At 36.1% G+C, this 22,462-nt stretch overlaps 1 protein-coding gene across 2 annotated transcripts in view; it reads left to right on the top strand.

Annotated features, from left to right (window-relative positions):
* LOC110105717 (COP9 signalosome complex subunit 6a) overlaps window positions 1-20,925 on the top strand; it is a 62,565-nt gene extending 41,640 nt beyond the window's left edge. The window contains exons 4-9 of one of the 2 annotated variants that reach the window (XR_002304173.2): window positions 5,075-5,136; window positions 5,221-5,299; window positions 5,419-5,511; window positions 19,510-19,627; window positions 19,858-19,913; window positions 20,563-20,649. Coding sequence is in view for 1 of the 2 variants with exons in the window: in XM_020835320.2 (XP_020690979.1) it covers window positions 5,075-5,136; window positions 5,221-5,299; window positions 5,419-5,511; window positions 19,527-19,627; window positions 19,858-19,913; window positions 20,563-20,644 (473 nt within the window). In the remaining variant the exon portion in view is untranslated. Of the gene's footprint in view, window positions 1-5,074; window positions 5,137-5,220; window positions 5,300-5,418; window positions 5,512-19,509; window positions 19,628-19,857; window positions 19,914-20,562 lie in introns of both variants that reach the window. The other variant, XM_020835320.2, reaches the window with a different exon arrangement.
* Window positions 20,926-22,462: the final 1,537 nt, after the last annotated feature.

Below are 22,462 nucleotides of genomic sequence, written 5' to 3'. Positions count from 1 at the left end.
TGCTAGTTCTGTTGCTGTTGATGTGCCTGAACAATATATGCCTTCTATGCATTTTTTTTTAAAAATCTCATTGAGGGATGAAGCCATCTTTTCTAATTTTTATGCTTTATTTATAAAGTTACTGAAAGCAAAAGAAAAAGAATTTGGTGGGAAATAGAAATAGAAGGCAGTTCATTTAAACTCCTACACCCATGGGCCTTTGGACTAGCATGGCAACCTAATTGTTCCTGCTTTAGTTTTGTTATGGAGAAGCCGACAATTTTTAATGCATTTAGGTTATAAGGGGATGTGGTTTCTTTTTCATCTAACTTGCAATCCTTTCGACGTAATGATATTCACCAGCTATTTTGCTTACAACTTTATTAATGTTCTTTGTTAGCCATCTTGTTGAGCTTTTCTTGCATGTGTGATTGAGGCTGCTCTTGGAATTACACAGATGTTAGAGATCATGTTTTGCTTGCATCTGCCATGGATGCAATGAGTATATGGATCGACCACACCTTAACATATTTAGACTTTTACAAAATAAACAAAAGGACCATGCGTGCACTTCACCTTTTCCATACCACGCATTTGATCTCAAGTCTTATGGCATGTTATGGCGTGGCCTTTCTTGAGAACTCAGGATTTTTTACTTTCAAAATCAAATATTCTCCTTCATATGTCTATTGAAATGCGGATCTTAAACAAATAGTTCATTTTGTCATTATCGGTCCTTATTGTATAAATTTAGAAAATAGTTTCCAATATCTAAGTTTTGTTTTAAGAAGTAGTGCTCCACTCCCTAAAGAAATCCACAAATAAATCTTGTGTCCCAAATTGATGTGAACCACTTAAAAGCGAGGATCATATATCCACATTAGTATGGGGCACAAAACCTGAAAAACGATTATATGGGGAATTCTTTTGGGAGTGGAGCATTACTCTTTTAAAAAGTGTGTGGCCCTACTTTCTTTCTTTTTTTTTTTTGAAAAATTGCAAATTGCATTAAAAGGAGAACTAATTACAGGATATAAAAGGATCACATTCCTTCTTTAACAAAGTAAGTAAAGAAGAAGGAATGTTGCTAAAAGAAAAACTATCAACAATAAAACTACCTTCTAAAGCCAAAGTAGCACATAAATCGGCTATTTTATTACAATCTCTATTAACATGGTTAAAAATAACCTTATTGAAATCATTAAGAAAGAGAAGCTCCTTTAACAAATCAATATCCATTTGCCAATTAGATTTCTTCAAAGAATCTTTAATGAAGTTGATAATGTTGAGATTATCACCTTCAATTATTATACCTTCACTATCCATCATCCAACTTTGTATAACCTCTCTTATTGCAACAACCACATCTAACTCCAATTGAGCTACATCCCAATGAATTCTTCTTTTTCCAAAAGCATGAAGAAGTCTTCCTTTATGATCTCTAAGCATTCCTGCTATCCCTGCAAGATTAGTTTCCAAAAGCGAAGCGTCCACATTTATTTTAATCCAATCTAGGGGTGGAGGGTGCCAAAAATTTTGAAACTCCCATAGGAGATTAACACTCCAGCTATCTAGCCTTGGATTATAATGATTCATGGACATATACAACACATTAGAAGCCACCACCGCACTTGGAAGAACACTTTTACCATGTTTGAAGTTAGTCCGATTCTTCCAAGCTAGAAAAACTGCTGTATAAACTACAATATATGTTAACCATGTTGGAGTGTTGAAAAGAGAGTTTTCTAAGTTCATCCAAACAATATTCCAATGGTTGAAACATTGGAATGTTAAATCCCCTATCTCTTAATTTCTGAATAATCTCAATCAAAAACTAGCAATTCACCACAATATGAGCATAACTTTCTATTTCATGGCATCCTCTCGCACATAAATCATCATAAGAAAGTTTTCTACATTTAAGAAAGAGGTTTGTAGGAATAGCATACTTAATCTCCACCAAAACAATTCCATTCTTGGATTCAATTTCAATTTCTTAAGCCACCTTGAAAAGCCAAGATCATCCTCCATAATGCTTCCTTTCGTTGCTTCCTCATAAGCCAAAGCAGAGATCGATTTCCTGGAATAACGAAACATAGGTTCCACTTGGTCATTATGAATATCATGATTGATTTTAACTTGTAAAATCAACATTATAAGATCATTATGAAAGTAACGTTGAAGCTCATCTACATTCCAGTTACCTTCGATAGATATGAATTGATGCAGCATCGTATCCTCCATTCCCACACAATCAGCTACTACCGGCCAGGAATTAAGACATCGATCAATAAGCCAGATATCTTTCAACACATTAATACTTTCACCATTTCCCACTTTCCACCTAATAATGGGTTTGCGATATTTGCTGCCATCTAAAAAAAATTGATATGCAATAGAAGCTCCTTTCTTACTTTCTTCCTTCAATACATTATTCCCATATCTAGCAATGATATTCTTGTGACACAAAGAATCAGAATTTTGAATTAATCTCCATGTAATCTTGCTCTAAGAGGACCAGCTTTAAGAACAGCCGAGTGCATGCCCAAACCGCCAGCACTTTTCGGTTTGCATAATTCTCCTCAAGCAACATAATGCGAACCCTTCTTTTCATTGGATTTATGCCATATAAAATCCCTACTAAGTTTATCCATTTCATGCAATAACCTTTTGGGAACCAAAGAAAGTGTTGATAAATTTTTTGGCAAAGATAAAAAGGAATACCTGATAAGAGTAATCTTCCCTACCAAAGATAAATTCTTATTTCTCCAAGAATTAAGTCTTTCCATGACAAGAGTGGCGCTACTTTCAGTGCCTACTTCTTGACCATGTTTTCGAATTGTGCATATCTGTAGGTTACTACTGAAAGAGCTATCTTGATAACCTCAACCTGCAACAAAAATAAAAATAGGGATAGTTTTGAAATGTATATCCAATCGTATGAACTACTTTTGTTTAAATAAGTATGTTGGAATACCATGAAATAGGTTATAATTTAAGGAGTGATGCGGACATCAGATCTTGAAAAGTCTTTTAGAGACGTGGCCGAAGATCTACGGCCACGATCGCGCCGATCTATTCTTTAGTCTTCTGTCTTCATATGTATTAGTTTTATTTATTTGTTTTATGTATTTGTTTTAGTACCATTTCCCGTTGTACCCTTAAGGGTTTTATCATATGTAAGCACTAGGGGAAATGTCATCTTTTATTTTCCCTTTCATTGTATGAGGCTATATATAGCCCTCTTATATTTCTTTTGAAGGTAATGAATGAATGTTAATGAAATTTCCTGCACTCTTTTGTTTGTGTGAGAGCTTGAGAGCTTTGGAGAGAAATCTCTAGGAGAGGGAAAATCAGATCACCCACCAACCTTGGAAGCATCCGGGTTCGTGCTTCTTTTCTTCCTTATCTTTTTCTTCTCTTCTTCCCCTCTTGTCCTAGCCGTCGGCCACCCTAAGCCCTCCACCCCCAAACCGTCACTCCCCTCACCCCACCAACCCCACACCGCCGGCCAATCCAGCCCTCCCTTTCCCCCCTATAGCAGCCGGCCTAGCACCACCATCCAACAAACCAACCTCCTCCTAACCTTAGCCGCCGGCCCCTTACCCAAACCCTAACCTAGCCGCCGGCCTAGCCCTTCTCCTTGCCTCCAAATCTCAAATCTCCCATTAATACTTTCCATATTTCACCCAATCTCATTTGGAAAGTTTTGATCACAATTATTCAAATCAATTTTGAATTTTAAAACTTTTCAAACATAGGAATCTATTTTAAGAAAGTTTTCAAATTCAGCCCTTTTGAATTTCAAACTAGATTGGAATTAATTAAGTCCTTCCTAATTTTGAATTCCAAATCAAGCAACCCTTGATTTCATCTCCACGAACCCCTCCCATCTCTTGAAGCTGCCGGCCCCTCTCTACCCGCATCCCCCCCCCCTCTCTCTCTCTCTCCAATCTTCTCTCTTTCCACAATAATTTCTCCCACCCCAAATTAAATCCAATCAATTCCTCAATTCCTGAAATTTGAGATAAATTTCATATTTGGAATGTAATTCCTCTGATTACCAAAGCCTAAAATCTGAGAATAGAAATTTCTCTTCCTCCTTCCCCTAGCCGGCAACCTTTCCCACCTCCCTCCACTTGATTAACTCTCCAAACTTCATCCCCTTTTGCTGTGAGAAGACTTCCTACAACCTCCTTGCTGCCCAGAAAATTCTGGACGTTTGCCATGGCAGCCCTCCCTCCCAAGACCTTGGAAATTGCTGTCCCAGTTTTTTCCTCTGGATTTTCAGAGAATCCAGCAGTCTTCTAGTGCTGTTTGCTGCCCAAAAGACCCCACCGGCTGTCCACACGCAGAACGCCGTCAAGATCAACCGCCACACTTCGCAGCTTTCTCCGCGCACCTCCAACCACACCTAAGAACTTGACTATGTTGAACTCTTCCCCAAGTTTCCTATCTTCCTAGTTTATTTTCTATTGTGGTTATATTTTAATTCACAAAGATCATGTTTATTCTCTTCCGCTAAAACTTAGTGATCTAGAGAGTTGAGTGAAGGATCATTGCATAGTGACTAGTCTTATTGTTAGCATAGGGATTTTTGATGAAGACCTTCCATGTATGCAATATTTGAGTAATTGACTATTTTAGGATCTTAACCTCTACGCATGTGATTTGGCCTAAGCTTGTTTTATCGCTTTATTGTTTTGTCTTATCGTTTAAAATCAATATAAGTTTATTTACTATTGTTCTCTAAAATTTAAGCGTATTAATTTCTTAATCAAATCATTTTTGCATTTATGTTCTGCATCGAGTTAAGAAAGACTTTCAATCATGAATTGGTTATGTCATTCTTGCCTTGGATTTAGATCTATAATGCCAACCCCTATATTTTTGTAAGTACTTTGACCTTTGAATTGTTCATCTAGCTTTACCATCTATTTTCATTCAGCTGGTTATTTTGATTTTGTTTTTTTTTTTTGCAATTGCTACCTATTTTATATTTGAGATTGGCTGAATTCACTTTTTATAGTGAAACTTCTTGCTATTAACTAACAAAATGACTTTTTTCCCCAAATTTTGACCATGGTTCTCGAAGAACTGCATGTCATTGATGGTATTCCTCAGCTGATATTTGTGCGAGCAAATTATGCTATTGAGGTATTTATTTTTTAGTTAAATTCACTAATTTGCATTTGGTTTAAAGTGACCATGTAATTATTATATTATTTTTGCTTCTATAAGACTGTAGAGGCAGAGCGAATTTCAGTTGATCATGTAGCTCATCTCAAACCTTCTGATGGAGGCTCAGCAGCGACACAATGTAAGCTTCTTCGTTAGGCCTGGCATCACTTCTTTTAAGACCTCATCTCATACTCATTGTTACCTGCCTTATATTTTAAGGAGAGAAATCAATAGTTAACAGTTGTGTTATCTGAACAGTGGCTGCCCATCTTACTGGAATACATAGCGCCATCAAAATGTTAAACAGTAGGATCAGGATAGTTCATCAATATCTTCTTGCAATGCAAAGAGGTAATTTCATCCTAACATTGAACTTTCATAAAAATTTATATCTAGTTATTAATTTACTTTTTAATGCAAAATATTGCATACATTTTGTATCATAAATTTTATTTTTGTTGACTATATTGAAGTTTTCCCATAAAAAATGCCCATAAATGGTTCCCTAATTCATTAGGGAGTCACCTAGGTCATTTGATTGTGCGAATTATATCACAAAAATAAAATCCTTGAAAATGATGGAAAAATTGAACTTTGTATATATTAAAGGGCTCTATTTTACATGTTTCATATATAAAGTGGATAGTAATCTTACAGTCTACATATAATATTTAGTAATCTTGAGGGGCTGTATCTTATTGGTTCACATAAAATGAATAGTAGTCTTACATATCAAACTTTGTATCTTATAGGGAAAAAATCCCTATTTTTGTAATGAAATAAAGATTATGAGTTGCAATGTGGGCAATCGATGACCCCATAACCACTCCCATTATGGTGTATGAATGTAGAGGCACTTGAGGATAGTTTTACTTTCCTTTTAATATTTTTTGAGCATACATGATGCGGACATCGGCACGAAATTTGGCGCATCTATCACAGGAGGCGTCGTAAATCGACGACTATAATTTAAATTGTCATTTAAGAGTTATTTTATGAATTTTAGCTTTTATTTTATGTTATTTCATGTACCCCTAGGTTAGTTTATTTGCGTGTTGTGGCCCAAGGGGCAATTTTGTAATTTTTGTTTTCGTTCTCATGTTGTGGCCTATATATAGGGCCTTAAGCTATTGTAAAAGGGGATGATGAATTATTGATATGAAAAATTATTTTCCACACTTGTGTTCTTTGTTCTTGAGAGAGGACGAGAGTGAGATTCCTATGGGAAGGAATCGAAGTTGTCACCAGCCACAGGATGGGTCCGGGCTCGTGATTTGAAATCCCTTGGAGAAGGGCAACGGATCACCCGTCAGTCGTCGGAAGAGTCCGAGGCTCACGGTTTGGGTTTTGGGCTCTCTCACCAACAAAATTATCAGAGAAACTTCTTCTCTTCGATTATTCTCTAGAGCATCACCTTCATTCATCTCAAGAGGTCTAAGCAAGACAAAGAAGAGGAAATCTGAATTCTCTCAGGTTTTGGGGGAATAAAACTGACATTGTTCTCGGATTTCGGAGAAGAGATCCTCTCCCTAGCAAAGCTCTCCTATCCGTTCTACATTAGTTTGGTATCAGAGCATGGACTCAGATCGACTTGGAAGGACTTTAAACTGGTTGGTAGGTCAATTGGGTGCCGTTAGTCAACATCTCAAGGAGGATCAAGCAGACTTAGCCGACCTCCACCGTCAAACAACCGAACGATTCGACAACCTAGAGTGAGGTAGGACTGACCCACCGTTTTACACAAAACTCCTTGCATCAAAGGATAGAAAAAAGGCACTAAGAGATAGAGAGAGAGTGGATAGAGTGGACAAATGGTTGGAGGCCAATGAAGTATTCAATTTCCCAATCACTGTGCAAATCAAAGAGGAATATAAGACGATCAAGGAAGAACATGAAGAAGAAGATGAATTGGTTGACAAGGAGGAATGCATGATTGCAAATAATATAGAGGGAGATTTGGTTGATTCAATTGCAACTCCTACAAAAACAAAGTTTTCTCCTGACCCAGTTAAAACTCCTATAATGGAGAATGTGGATGAAGCTCTGGAAGTAACATCCATAATTGGCGAGCTACAGTGCAACAAGCAAGTTGACCTTGTGGGCAATCGGGGCTGTTTGAAAATCGTTGCAAAAGGGCCATTGAGTTTAGTGCTTCCAAATAACAGTCCAAAGTTGTACATGAGCAGTTGTGATGCTAACTCGACGAAGTCGAGTCTTCTCTCACTTGGGGAGAATGATGCGGACATCAGCACGAAGATTTGGCGCATCTATCACAGGAGGCGTCGTAAATCGACGACTATAATTTAAATTGTCATTTAAGAGTTATTTTATGAATTTTAGCTTTTATTTTATATTATTTCCTGTTTTACCCCTAGGTTAGTTTATTTGAGTGTTGTGGCCCAAGGGGCAATTTTGTAATTTTTGTTTTCGTTCTCATGTTGTGGCCTATATATAGGGCCTTAAGCTATTGTAAAAGGGGATGATGAATTATTGATATGAAAAATTGTTTTCCACACTTGTGTTATTTGTTCTTGAGAGAGGACGAGAGTGAGATTCCTATGGGAAGGAATCGAAGTTGTCACCAGCCGCAGGATGGGTCCAGGCTCGTGATTTGAAGTCCCTTGGAGAAGGGCAACGGATCACCCATCAGTCGTCGGAAGAGTCCGAGGCTCGCGTTTGGGTTTTGGGCTCTCTCACCAACAAAATTATCAGAGAAACTTCTTCTCTTCGATTATTCTCTAGAGCATCACCTTCATTCATCTCAAGAGGTCTAAGCAAGACAAAGAAGAGGAAATTTGAATTCTCTCAGGTTTTGGGGGAACAAAACTGATATTGTTCTCAGATTTCGGAGAAGAGATCCTCTCCCTAGCAAAGCTCTCCTATCCGTTCTACATCAATACACTTCATTTAGATTAGGGAATGAAACCAAGATAGCAAAGGAGAATTTAGATAGTAGATGTCAAGGAGCCCTCAAGAAAGAAGAAGGTGAGCAAAACAACACTCTTCTCCTTTTCTTGTCCTTCTATATCCTTTTGGTACTGTTATAAATCACAATGTATGGAAGACAACGATATTGATCTTAAGATTTAGTTGGAATGATATGAAATTCAGCAAATCTCTATGCCATTGGTCTTATTAGGATTTAACTGGAGTTGGCAGCCTAAGCCTGGTTTCATCGATCATGATATGTGGTGGGAAACTCCCGTAATATAGAAATGTGCCGTCACATGATTCTTTTAGGTTGTCGATCATCCATATGCAGATTATTGTTTTTAGAGAAATTTAGGCTAAATGCTCAAACTATACCATTCACAAAAGATACAAAATGTATGCATTTAGACATTGCTCTGTTGCAGTGTCACTACAATCCACAAACTTTAGATTGTCAATGAAGTCGGTCTTGAGTATACCTATTGAAATAATTATTGAGCATTTAAGATGAGTGATTGTTGGTGACGTCCATAATCTCATGGAAACTCAAAGAAGAAAGCCCTAAGAAGCTCCCTGAAATTTTGTTTGTAACGAACAAAGTTAGCTCTTAGCCAAGTTAATTTGAACTTTGAACCGATTGTTACATATGATCAAATGATATACTAGCAGACTTATGTCGGAAAGATGAAGATGGACATACAGGTTGGGGCTAGGCCAATGAGGCCATCAGATCGATGCCAAGCAACTTCATAAAGATGTGCTGACTAAATAATGCCAGTTAAAAATGGTCATGCAGGATAACATCGAGCATACGAAGATAGGATGACAAGCCACTATTGGGCATAAATAGGCTGATAGGTTGATGTTGTCGAGGTAGATCCTTAGATGCTAATGTATTAGACATAAGTTAAATGAGATCGTGTTTTAATTAGACAAGTGGAGCCTAATGAATATAGTCATGTTTGATCTAAAATATTGTTATGATATACATAACTGATGATAAAAAATAAGGTTACACAAATTATTAACAATGCCAATATATTAAGAGAATGTACTCTTCAAATTTTGTTAATATTATGTGAAAGTTGCTTTTCTAGGTGCATTAATAGTGAAATAAACTCACCAAATTGATAGAAAAAGAGGCTACTAAATCAAATTGCTTTAGAAGAATTATATTTTAGATATGAAATTTGATAGATCTCAGAGGCTTGAAGAATTCCGAAGCTCCACCGAACCACCACCATTATCAAACAGCCGTCTGATCACCGTTGTTACCTCTAGCGTAGGTATATTGCATAGATTTTATTACACATCTTTCAAAAAATTCCAAAACCTAATAAAGAGGCGAATTGGTATGTATATCAATCTGCAAAACATTCCAATAACCTTGTTAAATGTATTGCAATAAACTCGATTGGTCATGCTATATAGCTAAGGTTCCTTGCACATTCATCTAAGCATTTGTATGATTGAAATGGTCCTGTAAAATCTAAGTCGAGGCATGTGCCAATGCATTAAATGTGTTGAAGTAAATCAAAACACATGTCTAGGTCAGGGATTACAAACTCATTAGGAAATGTGCCATGACACTGGTTTCAATATAAATGCATCAGAAGTTGTGTTAAGCTACCTGTGGTGATATATAAACATTCACTCGTAGGGGAATATAAACCTTCTCCCTGAGGGTTGTGCGAGTTTCACCCTTAGTGATATAAGCTCAATATTTTTGAGAATCATGCTAGGGAATCTGTTTATGCTAATAGGATAATAGAAACTTAAACAACTACCAAGTTGATGCGCTGCGGGGCCCACAACTAGGAAGGGGGAGCTATTTAGGAATGTTTCTAATCAAGAGGGAGTTGTTTAGGAAAGTTTCTAATTAAGGTAAATTATTTAGGAAGATTCCTAATCAAGGAAAAGTTGTTTAGGAAAGTTTCCTAATTGTGTTTATGCTAGTTAGGAAGTGTTTAATTATTTATGAAGGTTTCCTAAAATATGTTTAATTATTTATGAAGGTTTTCTAAATTATGTTTAATTGTTTTTGAAGGTTTCCTAAATTATGTTTATGTTAATTCGAAAGGTTCTATTTATTTATAAAGGTTTTCTAATTTATGTTTATGCTGATTAGGAAGGCTCTAATTTTGTTATTGTGTTTTAGGGCTATTTAAGGGAGAGTTTGTCTATTGATTTAGGGTATGCTATTGTTGAGTTTTGTGTTTTGCTATAGTTTTCTTTTTGAGAGCTTCCTAGCAGTGTCTACGTTGTTTGGGTGAGCCGATTTACCTCTCTAATTGTAGATCACTTGTATCTTGTCTTTGCTTTGAAGTTATAATAAAAAACCAGTCATTGTTTGGAATATTTATACAATTTTTCTGTTGTTCTAATATTGTTTTCATTTCTACAGTGTATGAAATTGGTATCAGAGAAGATTTTGAAGAGATGACATCAAATAGGGTGGACACGTTGGAAGGCAAAATAGTGCAATTAAAATCCCGCATAAATGTAGAAATATTTAACCATGGAAGGAAGGTTTTCATTAATAGAGAGAAGGTTTTTATCTATGGATGGATGGTTTTCATCCCTGGAAAACCGATTGGGAGGGGTTGAGGAGATGAGGAAACTCTTGGAGATGTAATAAAAAACTTCACTAGTGTTTTCGATGGCTAACTCTAACCAAGATTTGACTGGGATTTCATTGACTAAATCCACCAAAATCAAGAACACATAGTCTCAACAAATCTACAAGGGTTTGAATAGTTCGCTCAGTTTGTCCATCAGTCTGAGGATGGAAGGTCGTACTAAAGTCAATTTGGTGCCCATAGCTTCTTGAACTTTCCTCCAAAGTCTAGAAGTAAATATACTATCTCGATCAGACACTATAAACTTAGGTACACCGTGCAAACGAACAATCTCAGCCATATATAGCATTGCTAGCTTCTCAACTGAGTCAATCAGTCGGATAGGCAATAAGTGAGAAGAATTTGTAAACCTGGCATGAAATCTATAGCAATGTCATCCCACTTCCACTCTGGAATCAGTAATGCTTGAAGTAGTACACTTGGATTTTGATGCTTAGCTTTTACTAACTGACAAGTGGTACACTTGGTAATGAAATTAGCTACACTCTTCATCTCAGGCCACCAAAATAAACCCTTAAGGTCTTGATACATCGTATTACTACTAGGATGAATGGTATAAGCAGAGTGACCAGCTTCATAAAGAACATCTTTCCTCAAATCACCAATATTAGGCACACAAACTTTGCCCTTATACCACAGTAGATTGTCTTCATCAAGAATGAAATCGTCTTCATGACTAGCCTTTACTAACTGAATGATCTTAACAAAATTTGGATCTTTCAATAAAGCTTCAGCTATCTTACTCTTTAAATCAGATTGCACTACCAGCTGACTTAACCATCCTACATTTTCAGTCGTAGGAAGTACTACAGGCAACACCAACCGATCTATCTCTTCAATTAGCTTCTCCTGCTGAGTTAGTAAACTATTCAACTTCACCGGCAATTTTCTACTTAACGCATCAGCAACGGTATTGACTCTTCCTGGATGATACTGAATATATAAATCATAATCATTAAGCAATTCCATCAATCTTCTTTGCCTTCAATTCGGCTCTTTCTGAGTGAAAATATATTTTAGATTCTGATGATCTATAAATACTTTACAATGTACACCATATAGGTAGTGCCTCAAAATCTTCAAAGCAAAAACTACAGTAGCAAGTTCCAAATCATGGGTTGGTTAATTCTTCTTATGATTTTTCAATTGTCTAAAGACGTAGGCAATGTTTAAAATTGCGTATTCGGGTATTGAGGCGTTTTTCATTCGTGAGGCGAGGCGTAAGCCTCAAGGCATTTTGAGGCGTAAGCCTCAAAATCAAAAGATTGTGTAAACATAAAATGATAAGTTTTTATATACTAATGAGTGAATAATATAAAACATAAAAAATCATAAGATATGAAGTGAAATCAAAATATCCCAATAATAAGACAACATGAAATATAGTTCAACTCAAAATTCTATCTTTCTTAAATCTCAGTATTCTTTTCATTAAAATATAATTTAAATTTCCCAAAATAAATAGCAATAACATATCACATAAGAACTCATAAGTCATCAGCACTGTCATCACTAAGGGGTTCTTCATTTGAATCATCATTATGATGAACTGCTCTCTCCCCTTTCTCTCCTATAGAGTTCAATGTCGGTCATTTACTTCAAGATTTATGTAAGTTTTAATATATATAACATGAGGCTTAAGCCTCATGCCAGTGAGGCGAGGCGGGCCTCAACCAAGTTGAGGCGCAAACCTCATAAAAAAAATTCAAGGTGTAAGCATTGAGGCGTTTTTTACTTGAATTGCGCAAAGGCGGGCCTCATATTGCGCAATTTTAAACCATGGGCGTAGGCAACTACTCTTCCATGCTGCATCAAGACACAACCCAAGCCCTTCATTGATGTATCACTAAAAATCTAAAATCCTTCAGTACCTGAAGGAATAGTAAGAACCGGTACAGTCATCAAACGAGTCTTTAACTCCTAAAATGCTCCCTCACATTGACTGATCCACTCAAACTTAACTATTTTCTGAGTCAGTCTACTCAAAGGCGCAATAATCTTGGAAAACCCTTCTACAAACCTTCTGTAATAGCCAGCTAACCCAAGAAAACTCTGTATCTCAGTCAATGTTGTAGGTATGGGCCAATCAGCTATAGCCTGCACCTTATGCTGATCCATAGAAATACCATCCCCATTAATTACATGACCCAAAAAAGTCATACTCTTCAGCCAAAACTCACACTTAGAAAACTTGACATACAATTCATTGCCTCTTAGAGCTTGCAACACTGTCTGAAGATGATCGGCATTATGCTCTTCATTGCAAGAATATATCAGAATGTCATCTATGAAGACGATGACAAAACTGTCAAGCATTGGCTTGAAGACCCGATTCATCATATCCATAATAGCAGTTGGGGTATTTGTTAACCCAAAAGATAACACTGTGAACTCGTAGTGTCCATACCTTGAGCTAAATATTGTCTTAGGGATGCCTTCCTCCTTAATCCTCAACTGATAATAGTCAGACCTCAGATCAATCTTGGAAAAGATAGTGGCTCCCACTAGTTGATCAAATAAATCATCTATCCTCGGCAAATGATACTTGTTCTCAATGGTAAACTTCTTCAACTCTATGTAATCAATGTATAGTCGCATGCTGTCATCCTTCTTCTTAACAAAGAGAACTGATGCTCCCCAGGGTGAGGTGCTTGGACGAATAAACCCCTTCTCTAGTACGTAGTTCTTGCAATTGTGACTTTAGTTCCTGAAGTTCTTTAATTGTCATACGATAGGGTGCTTTTGAAATAGACTCAGCACTAGGTACAAGTTCGATAGAGAAATCAATCTCTCTAATAGGAGGCATTCTGGGTAAGATCTCAGGGAACACATTAGGAAAGTTCCTTACCACAACAATCTCCTTCAACTCTGGCACTTATTTTGAAGTGTCCCTTACATGAGCTAGAAAGCTTGGGTACCCTTTCAAAATTAAACTACAAGCTTTCATAGATGATACACCTCGATCACCTTGAAAGATAGGATGATACACCTCGATCACCTTGAAAGATAGCTTTTCCTCTAAGAAGCCTGATCTTCACTACCTTCTTATTACAGTCTTTGGAGATGAACTGGCTAGACATCCAATCTATCTCTAGAATCACATCAAACTCCATAAGTGGTAATACAAGCAATTCAGCATCAAAATTCCTCTCGCAAAATGAAAGTAGTGGTGAACATACACTTGAGGCAATCATGCTAGACCCATCAGGTAGCAAAACTGATAGTATAGTGGGCATAGTGCGGACATTCAAAGCATGATTCTTAATAAACTCCTGACTAATGATTGAATGTGATGCTTCGGTATCAAAAAGCACTCTACTAGGTAGACATTGAATATAAATAATACATGTGATCACATCAAGAGATTCTTTGGCTTCTTGCTGCATGATAGCATAGACCCTTGGTTGCACAATAGGTCTCGTAGCCAGATGACTAGGTGCCGATGCAAAGACTCTTGAGCTCTAGGTCTACCAGCTGTCGGATGTCTCCCAATACTCTACTGAGATGGAGGAGCACTAGACCTCCCCTCTCTTGGACCCCTTGGGCAATTCCTAGCCATGTGCCCTAGCTGATGGCACCAAAAATAAACATTGGAGCCAGAAAAACATTCACCTTTGTGTACTTTTCCACACTTATCACATGTTCTGACAGTGGATGAACTCCCACCACTATCAGATCTAGCCTTCTTCATACTAGGTCCTCCAAAATATGTTTGGAAACTCTTAGTCTTCTCAAAACCCTTCCTCTTCTGAAGGAAGTCCCTTCGTTTCTGAGTAGCCTGAAAATCAATCTCTTTCTTGCTCTCTAAACCAAAACAGCGTAATCATCAAGGTCAAAAGGAATTACGGCTGGCGAATCGCATCACGAAGCCCTGACAAAAATTTACGGCATTTGTCTTCATAACTTGAGATAATCTGAGATGCATAACGGGACAACATGGTAAACTCAGCTTCATACTGCATAACTGTCTGATCCCCTTATAATAATCAAATAAATTGCTCCTGCATCTGCCTCCTCGCAGAAATAGAGGCACAAACCAGTTTCTGAAGACTTTAACAAAATCATTCCATAAGATCTGAGATGCTGCTCTGCCACCAAATTTCTTCAATAGTTGTCCTCTCCACCATCTTTCAGCTTCCCCATCCAAAGAAAAAGTGGTTAAAGTCACCCTTCGATCAGCCGGACAATGCATACCTTTTAAAATTTTTTCGACTCTCATAAGCCAATTTTCAGCATCAATTGGCTCTCCTACTCCCGTAAAGAGAGGTGGTCGCATGTCCAGAAAGATTTTCTGATACTTATCTACAGATGTCTCTCTCTTGGAACTAGATTGAGGCTGCTCTTGAGAATGCTGAATTAAATATGTCATAGTCGCCATCATCTATATAAAAGTGTCTATGGTAGTACTGCTGCTACCACCACGAGGTTGTACCACAGATAGAACTGCTGGATTTTCTCTCCTAGCCTGTTCATTGTTCCCATCAGTGTTGCCGTCAGTGGCATCGGGCTCCTGATCAATAGCCCTAAACTAATAAAAAAAATTTCAATTCAATCATCGTCGTATAAACATACACCCTAAAATATCTAACACTCATAAATCATCCTAATGACGCCTTATACTGATCCATATCCTAAACTTGTGCTCTGATACCACTTATCATGACCCGGCCCGATGAGCTCATGTAGACGAAGCGGGAACAGATGTCGGACGTTCAAAAAATTTCAATTTTCTTAAAACATGTATTTAAAAATCCAAAATACTTCAAAATGGAACTAAAAGCGTCTTTAAACATTTCCTAAATTGTATTAAACATTGCATATCATTACATAACAATTCATAAGAAGATCCACATGTACAAAGGTGGTTATAGAATCTATCATTCATGCTAAACCACCAAAAAATGTAAACTAAAATTAAAAAGACATAAGATAAACCTGTCATCTGGTCCTCTACGACTGTAGTTGAACCAAGGATGGTCAGCCATTTTTTGTAGCGGGTTCTCCTGAAAATGTCCAAAAATGAGGGAATGAGCTATAGCTCAATAGGAAACACTAACTCTAACATATTCACTTGCCTTTTAAAAGAAAATTTACATGTATGCTAGAAGTGAAATATCTTGATTGTTTTGTTGCACATGCTAATTCTTATGTATATGCTACATGTGATATGATAGCTCATATGTCTTATGTATATCATATGGCTTATGTATGTCATATGTCTTATGTATGTCATATTTCTTATGTCTATGCTTGCTTAGCTTTATCTTATACAACCGTATCAGAGTACAAGAAGTGTACTGATCAGGTACGCAAACATATTTTTGGCCATTCATTTTCCTTTCCTCTTTTGCCCTAAAATGCCATATTGTTCATAAGAGCCATATTTGTACTTTTGTACCATATTTGGTACTCCGCATTCAACATGCACAATCATTTCAACATTTTTTTTTATAGAAACATGGCTATGTAATGTAGAATTTTCATAAAAATCATATGCATTGAGTATGAAGTAAGTACATGAAATAGACTTATATGGAATGCTTTCTAACAATTAATGAGAAATTTTAATAAATGCATTTCATATGCATTTAATATGTATCAACTAAAGAGGCATTTCAAAACAAAAATATAAAGGAACATGAATATGTAGAGTATGCTGTTCCTACCTCAAATGCTGTCATTTGAAAGTGTCTTTTCTCCGATCTCTACTTAATACCTTTTTTTCTCAAGTCCTAAGGAAAAGTTACAATATAAGCCTCTTATATCAACCCAAATCACTAAACACCCTACACATGTCATACCTAATTACTTCCCTTAAACTCATTAATACTCATTCACCTACCCATACCCTAAAGCATTTATTTATCACATAAGCATGTTTATCACATAAAGCATGTTCATCACATATGACATAAGTCTTAAATCTAAGGTAAACTTTACCTAACATAGATCCTAATTAAAATAAATAAAAAATCGATCCTAATTGGTAATTACTTTATTATTAACCCATAATCTAATGTATTTTACATCGATTAAAAAGGCGTTCGAGGCGGAAGCCTCGAGGCGCGCCTCGAATCGAGGCGGAGGTCGGGCGAACTGAGGCTTAAGCCTCGAACGTTCGGGCGAGGCTTACGCCTTTTTCCATGGAGGCGTATGCCTCACCGCGTGAAATGTCGAGGCGCATCGAGGCAGCGCCTCGAAAGCGAGAAAGTTACCTTCACAGTCAGCGAGCTCCCGTTGTTTCTTCCGATCAAAATGTTGTAGCTTACGATCCGACAGGAAAGGGAAAGTCGTCGAAGGAGCAAAGTCGAACAGCCACGAAGGAGCCAAAGAAGCGACGTGTGCAATCTCTACACCTCCTGTGAAGCAACAAAGACGAACAACAAGGACAAAAAGAGAAGATGAAAGGCAAACCGTAGATTTTAAATTAATTTATTTTAATCTTTTTGAGGCTTACGCCTCGATCCGCCTCGAGGCTTACGCCTCGCCTCGTTTAGAAAAAACTCCTCGATTCCCGATTTCGCCTTTTAAAACGTTGGTATTTTATCACATCCATTCCTTCATTAAAATAAAATTTAAATGAATTTTCGGTTTTACCTAAAATCAAATTTTGGGAAACCTAATGCTTCACTAATATCATTAAGTTTGCATAATAAAACATCCCTCTTTCCTAATATAAGTATAGAACATTAAATTTTCAGATTAATACAAAAAAAAAATTTAGTTTTCAAAATTCCAATTTCTCTTAATTAGAGACCTCTCATGACCCTTAGGAATAAATTTAGTTAACATGCAAGCTTCAATTTACCAAAATAGGAAAGGCCCTAATTTAAAATTTCAAAAATCTATAGAAACAAAATTCAATTTCTTGCTTAAACATGCTTCTAAACATCTCCTAATAACATTCTTAAATAAAATCTCATTTTAAAAGAAACCCTAATTTAGGAACCTAAGTTTTTTTTTTAAGAAAATTCATTTTTTATGACTTGGAAACATAGGCATAAACAAGCCCTAACACTTTTCTAAAGAAAACCCCATCAAAAGCAAAATCCTAAATATTTGGTTCATGAAAATCTAAGTGAAATGAACAAGATTTTGAATTTTAAATCTTACATTTCCTCTTCTTCAACCTTTTTCTTCGATTTCCGCTCTAAACCGCCGCCGGAAACCCGCTGGCCGCCACTCGCCAAGTCCAAGCCGTCGCCCTCTCTTCCTCCTCTCACGTGTGGCCGAACGAACGAGCCAAGGGACCGAAATGTTCGGTCCCTTAGGCGGATGGGGCTTTAGGGAAATTAGGTAAGAGCCAAATTATGCATGTGCCCCTCTTCCCAATTTTTTCTCTACTAGCTCATGAAGGGTAAAAAGGGGAAAAAGGGTTAAAAATTACTTAAAACTTCTTCGGGCAATTTTTAATTTCCAAACCGTGCGAATTTTGGTATACGTTATTTATGCCATTTCAATCGAAATTTCACGTAGAATTTAATAAAATTTATTTCGTTGAATTCCGACGACTTGAAAATTTCGCCTAAATTCATCGCGGCGCATCGAAATACGTGCGGCGCATCCGAACGATAGTTTTCAGGTTTCACAAAAATAGTCCCAAATATATTAAATGATTCGTTCCTCAACTCCTTAAAGAGAAATTAAAATAGTTCTACCATGAGATTATTTTGATTGATTTTTAAAGACTTGAGGGATAAAAATATTTTTTTAATATAGTTCGGGACCATTTTGGTCATTCATAAATAGTCAATGGACAATTTTGATGCTTTTTCGCGATATGAAACAAATCATACAAGTCTAGAGTTTCTCTTTTTAGGACAAACTATAGTTCATTGATATTAAAATGAATTAGACATTTTATTCCTTTGATCTACTTTCTTCATGGCCAGTCATTTGAACTACATCTAGTCATACTTCGAGCCTTTGAGCCAGCTGATGTACCTAATGCGACATGCCTTCTGTCAATAAGGCAAAGTAAAGCCTGCCGTTGAAGTCATGTGTGTGGCGTTATCTTACGCATGATCTAATTAAATTCCAATCATCACAGCAAATTTCCTTACCTAATACCAATTGTTGTAGCAGAACTCTTTAACTTCGTACCAAATTTCGCAATCTAAACTTCTTTACTCTTTGATGAGGGTCCTGGATGATATGATAACGGTAAACTTGACAAGGCGTACCACCCACCTTGACAAGGCGTACCACCCACCCCCACATCCATGTCCTTTTTAGGTTGAAATAACATAGCGCTACATGTATGAGTGTCATTTTCGGATATGAGTACTTTTATAAAGTGTAGAGATGATGTGACCTTCATGATCTGGAGTGCATTCTTAATTGCTAAAATTAATTAATTGTGAGGGGCTTCATCCTTAAGAAGTTTCTATACCAAGAATAATAAAAAACCTGTTTTTAGGGTGCAATCTGATCATATAGATGTTACATTGTCTCACGAGAAAATCCAAGTTTCTTATGTTGATATCTGGGAGCTTTTCTTAGTGCCCACAATATTTTCAGTAACATGTTATATTATATTAGACAAACAAAATCTTTATCGTTCTTTTTCATATTTAGTTTGGCGTAACGTCTCAATCATTCCCAACCCCTTCTATTTTAGTAAGGGGATCCGGAAGTTTTTCAGCATTCATTACGTAATGATTCATTGATTTACCGAATATAAGCTTTTTCACTAGCGTGTGTTGAGCAACATACTCTTTTGCTTTGAGTTTTTTATTTCTCCTACATACATTCTTCCTCATTTTCATATATTGCTTAGTTTTGATGAACATTCAGGTGATGTGCCCCTTGAGAATTCATTACTCAGGCAAGTCTCAAGTCTACTAAGAAGGCTGCCAGCCATGGAATCAGAAAAATTTCAGGATGATTTCTTGATGGTGAGTGTACCATTTCCCTTTGGTTTAGCTGGTGCTTTTGGCTCTTAGAAATTTTAACTTTAAGGGAAGTCTATTGCATGCTTAATAAATGGACTTGAATAAAAAAATAAGAAATTTGTTTAAATAAAAAAATTTGTTGGCACATAGACAGTGTCTACTTATAAACTCCAGGTTTTCATATGTTTACTAAATTTAGTTGCCAGTAATCCTTCATGTCGTTTCTTTTTCAGGAATTCAATGACACACTTCTTATGACCTACCTTGCCATGTTTACCAATTGTGCAAGGTATGCCTTATTTCTTTCTATATTACAGTAACTTTAAAATATAAAAGAAAATTTCAAGGCATGCTGCTAGGGATGTTAAATGAAATGTTGAAGTTGATTTCCATTGATGATAATGCTATGCCAATGATCATCTGTGAAAAATTATAAGGATTTCAGTCTATTATATTTTCTTAAGCAGATAGTGGTCACTTGAATAGTGGGTAAAGTTTATTTCAGTTATGATATTTTCTTAACCATTCTTTAATTTTTATTGTGCATATATGAAGCTTTTTAATTTTCTTTTTAAATTGGTCTGTTGTCATTAAGAAACTGCAAATGAAACTTGATAAAAAAATTGTATCAGGATATCCTAATCAAATTTTGATCATAATGGGCTTAAAAATTTGATGCGGCACTATATATGAATTTTTTTTTTAAGACAAATTCAAACATAATGAAGAAAGTTGCTGTGAAAAATATGATAGAGTAATAAAAAATTAAGATATTTATATATAATCAACATAATAAATATTTTATGTAATATATATTAAAATTGCCAAGTGGCAAATTTTAATTTCATTTTGAAAAAAATTTTATTAGGATATCTGTATCAAATTTTTTTCATATAACTTCACCTCTCCAGTGTTTAATAGGATATTGATTTCTGCAGCACCATGAACGAACTGGTTGAAAAGTTCAGTACAATTTATGATCGACACAGCAGAAGAGGAGGAAGGACTTCATTCATTTAATACAGTATATGCCATATACACTATCTTCTTCAAAGCCTGTTCACTACATACAATTTATAGTTAGGGTCTAGAAAGAAATTGGTTTGTTTTCCTGAAAGTATGATTAAGCTTTCAGAATGAAAACATTTTCTCATTTCAGCCAAAATCATTTTAGGTTTGGTAATTTCTCTTTACACTTTCGCTGACCTTTTGCTTATTGTGCAATTTTGAGTTTTATTACTTGCTTTTGAACTTCCGATGCTTGAACTCAGCTAATAAATTTGCTTACAGTATGTGAGAAAGGAGAGCACCTATCAATTATCAGAGCCTTTTGTTTTTAATATCTTCACAAAATAATAAAAGTATATATTTTGAAATTCAAAAGTATATATATATTTGGAATTTCAAGGGTATATTATTGACAGAGCAAATACATAACTAATAGCTGCAAGCAGAAAACTGAGAACTAACAAGGTAGAAGATAGTATGGAAATATTGTATTCTCGGACTTCTCATTTATGTAAAATGCTTCGAATAAATATAGTAGAGCCGCTAGCAAGAGTTGCTAAGACAGTTACAATCGGAGGGCTGAGAACCTTCAATGTTTAGGAATAACAGCAGATAAAGTGTGTTACAGAAAACTGTAGTGGAGACACTGCATAAGAATTGTAGCTACTCTTCTTAGCTTTTGATTGCTTATCATAAGGTTGCTTATCACTGCCGTGCAAGTTGATGGAATTCTCATAAATCATTAACTTTTTGCATGTAGAAATCAATTGATTGGTAAAACTTTTGTAAAAATATCAGCAAGTTAATTTTTGGGGTTGACATGAAGAATTGTGTGAGCTTTGTTTTACATACAATCCCGAATGAAATGAAAATTAATTTCAATATGTTTTGTACCAGCATGAAAGATGATAAGATTATTGACAAGTGCGACAACTGCAACAATTGACACATTGTTGCAATAAATAAGATTAAGCTCTGATATTGGCAAAGTTAAAATCTTGGGGAAATCTTCTTTATCAAGTGATATTGATTGTTGTTGTTGCTAATGCACGGTAATCTGCCTCAATTGAAGATCGAGCAACAGTCTTCAGTTTTTTTAGTTGTCATGAAATTAAAGTATTTTCAGGAAATGTAATAACCCATTGTAGATTTTCAGTCACTGTTGTCTCCAGTCCAATTGGAACTAGAATAATTATGATGAGTAGGATTACTGGTGTTAAATGGTAACCCAAAATGCAAAGTACCTTGACACATCTAAGTGGTTGTTTGAGAAGAAGAAAATGGTTGACCGTTGGCTGCTTACTAATAAGTAGGCTAAATTTGGTCTAGTGATTGTTAAATATTATAATGAATCCACCATCTGGTCTAGTGTTCGAGATTTTGATATAGCCTAACTGAATCATCTTACAACTAAGTTTTAGCTGGGATTGGAGTTGAAACAAGTTTGCATTCAATCATGCCCGCTCGGTGCAGCAAATCAAAGTTTATTTTATGGGCAGGCTAAATCTGGTCTAGTAATTGTTAAAAATTATAATGAACCCACCATATGGACGTAGTGTTGGGGATTTTGATGCAGCCTAACTAAGTCATCTTACAGCTGAGTTTTAGTTGGGATTGGAGTTGAAATAAGTCTGCATTCATCCATGCCTGCTCATGAAAAGAAAAAATATTTAACATGTTTTCTCCAACTTCTCTCTCATGAGACATTTGCAAGAGGATGTATATTGGTATATACTTTATGCTGGTGATATTCTTCTTGTTGATAAGACTAGAGAGGGAGTTGAAGGCAAACTTGAATTATGGAGGTCAACCTTAAAGTATTAAGGTTTT

The sequence above is a fragment of the Dendrobium catenatum genome, unplaced genomic scaffold (genome assembly GCF_001605985.2).
Source record: "Dendrobium catenatum unplaced genomic scaffold, ASM160598v2 fragScaff_scaffold_955, whole genome shotgun sequence".
Taxonomy (NCBI): Eukaryota; Viridiplantae; Streptophyta; class Magnoliopsida; order Asparagales; family Orchidaceae; genus Dendrobium; species Dendrobium catenatum.
The sequence above is the reverse complement of the archived record's forward strand: the minus strand, read 5'-3'. Positions and strand labels throughout refer to the sequence as shown.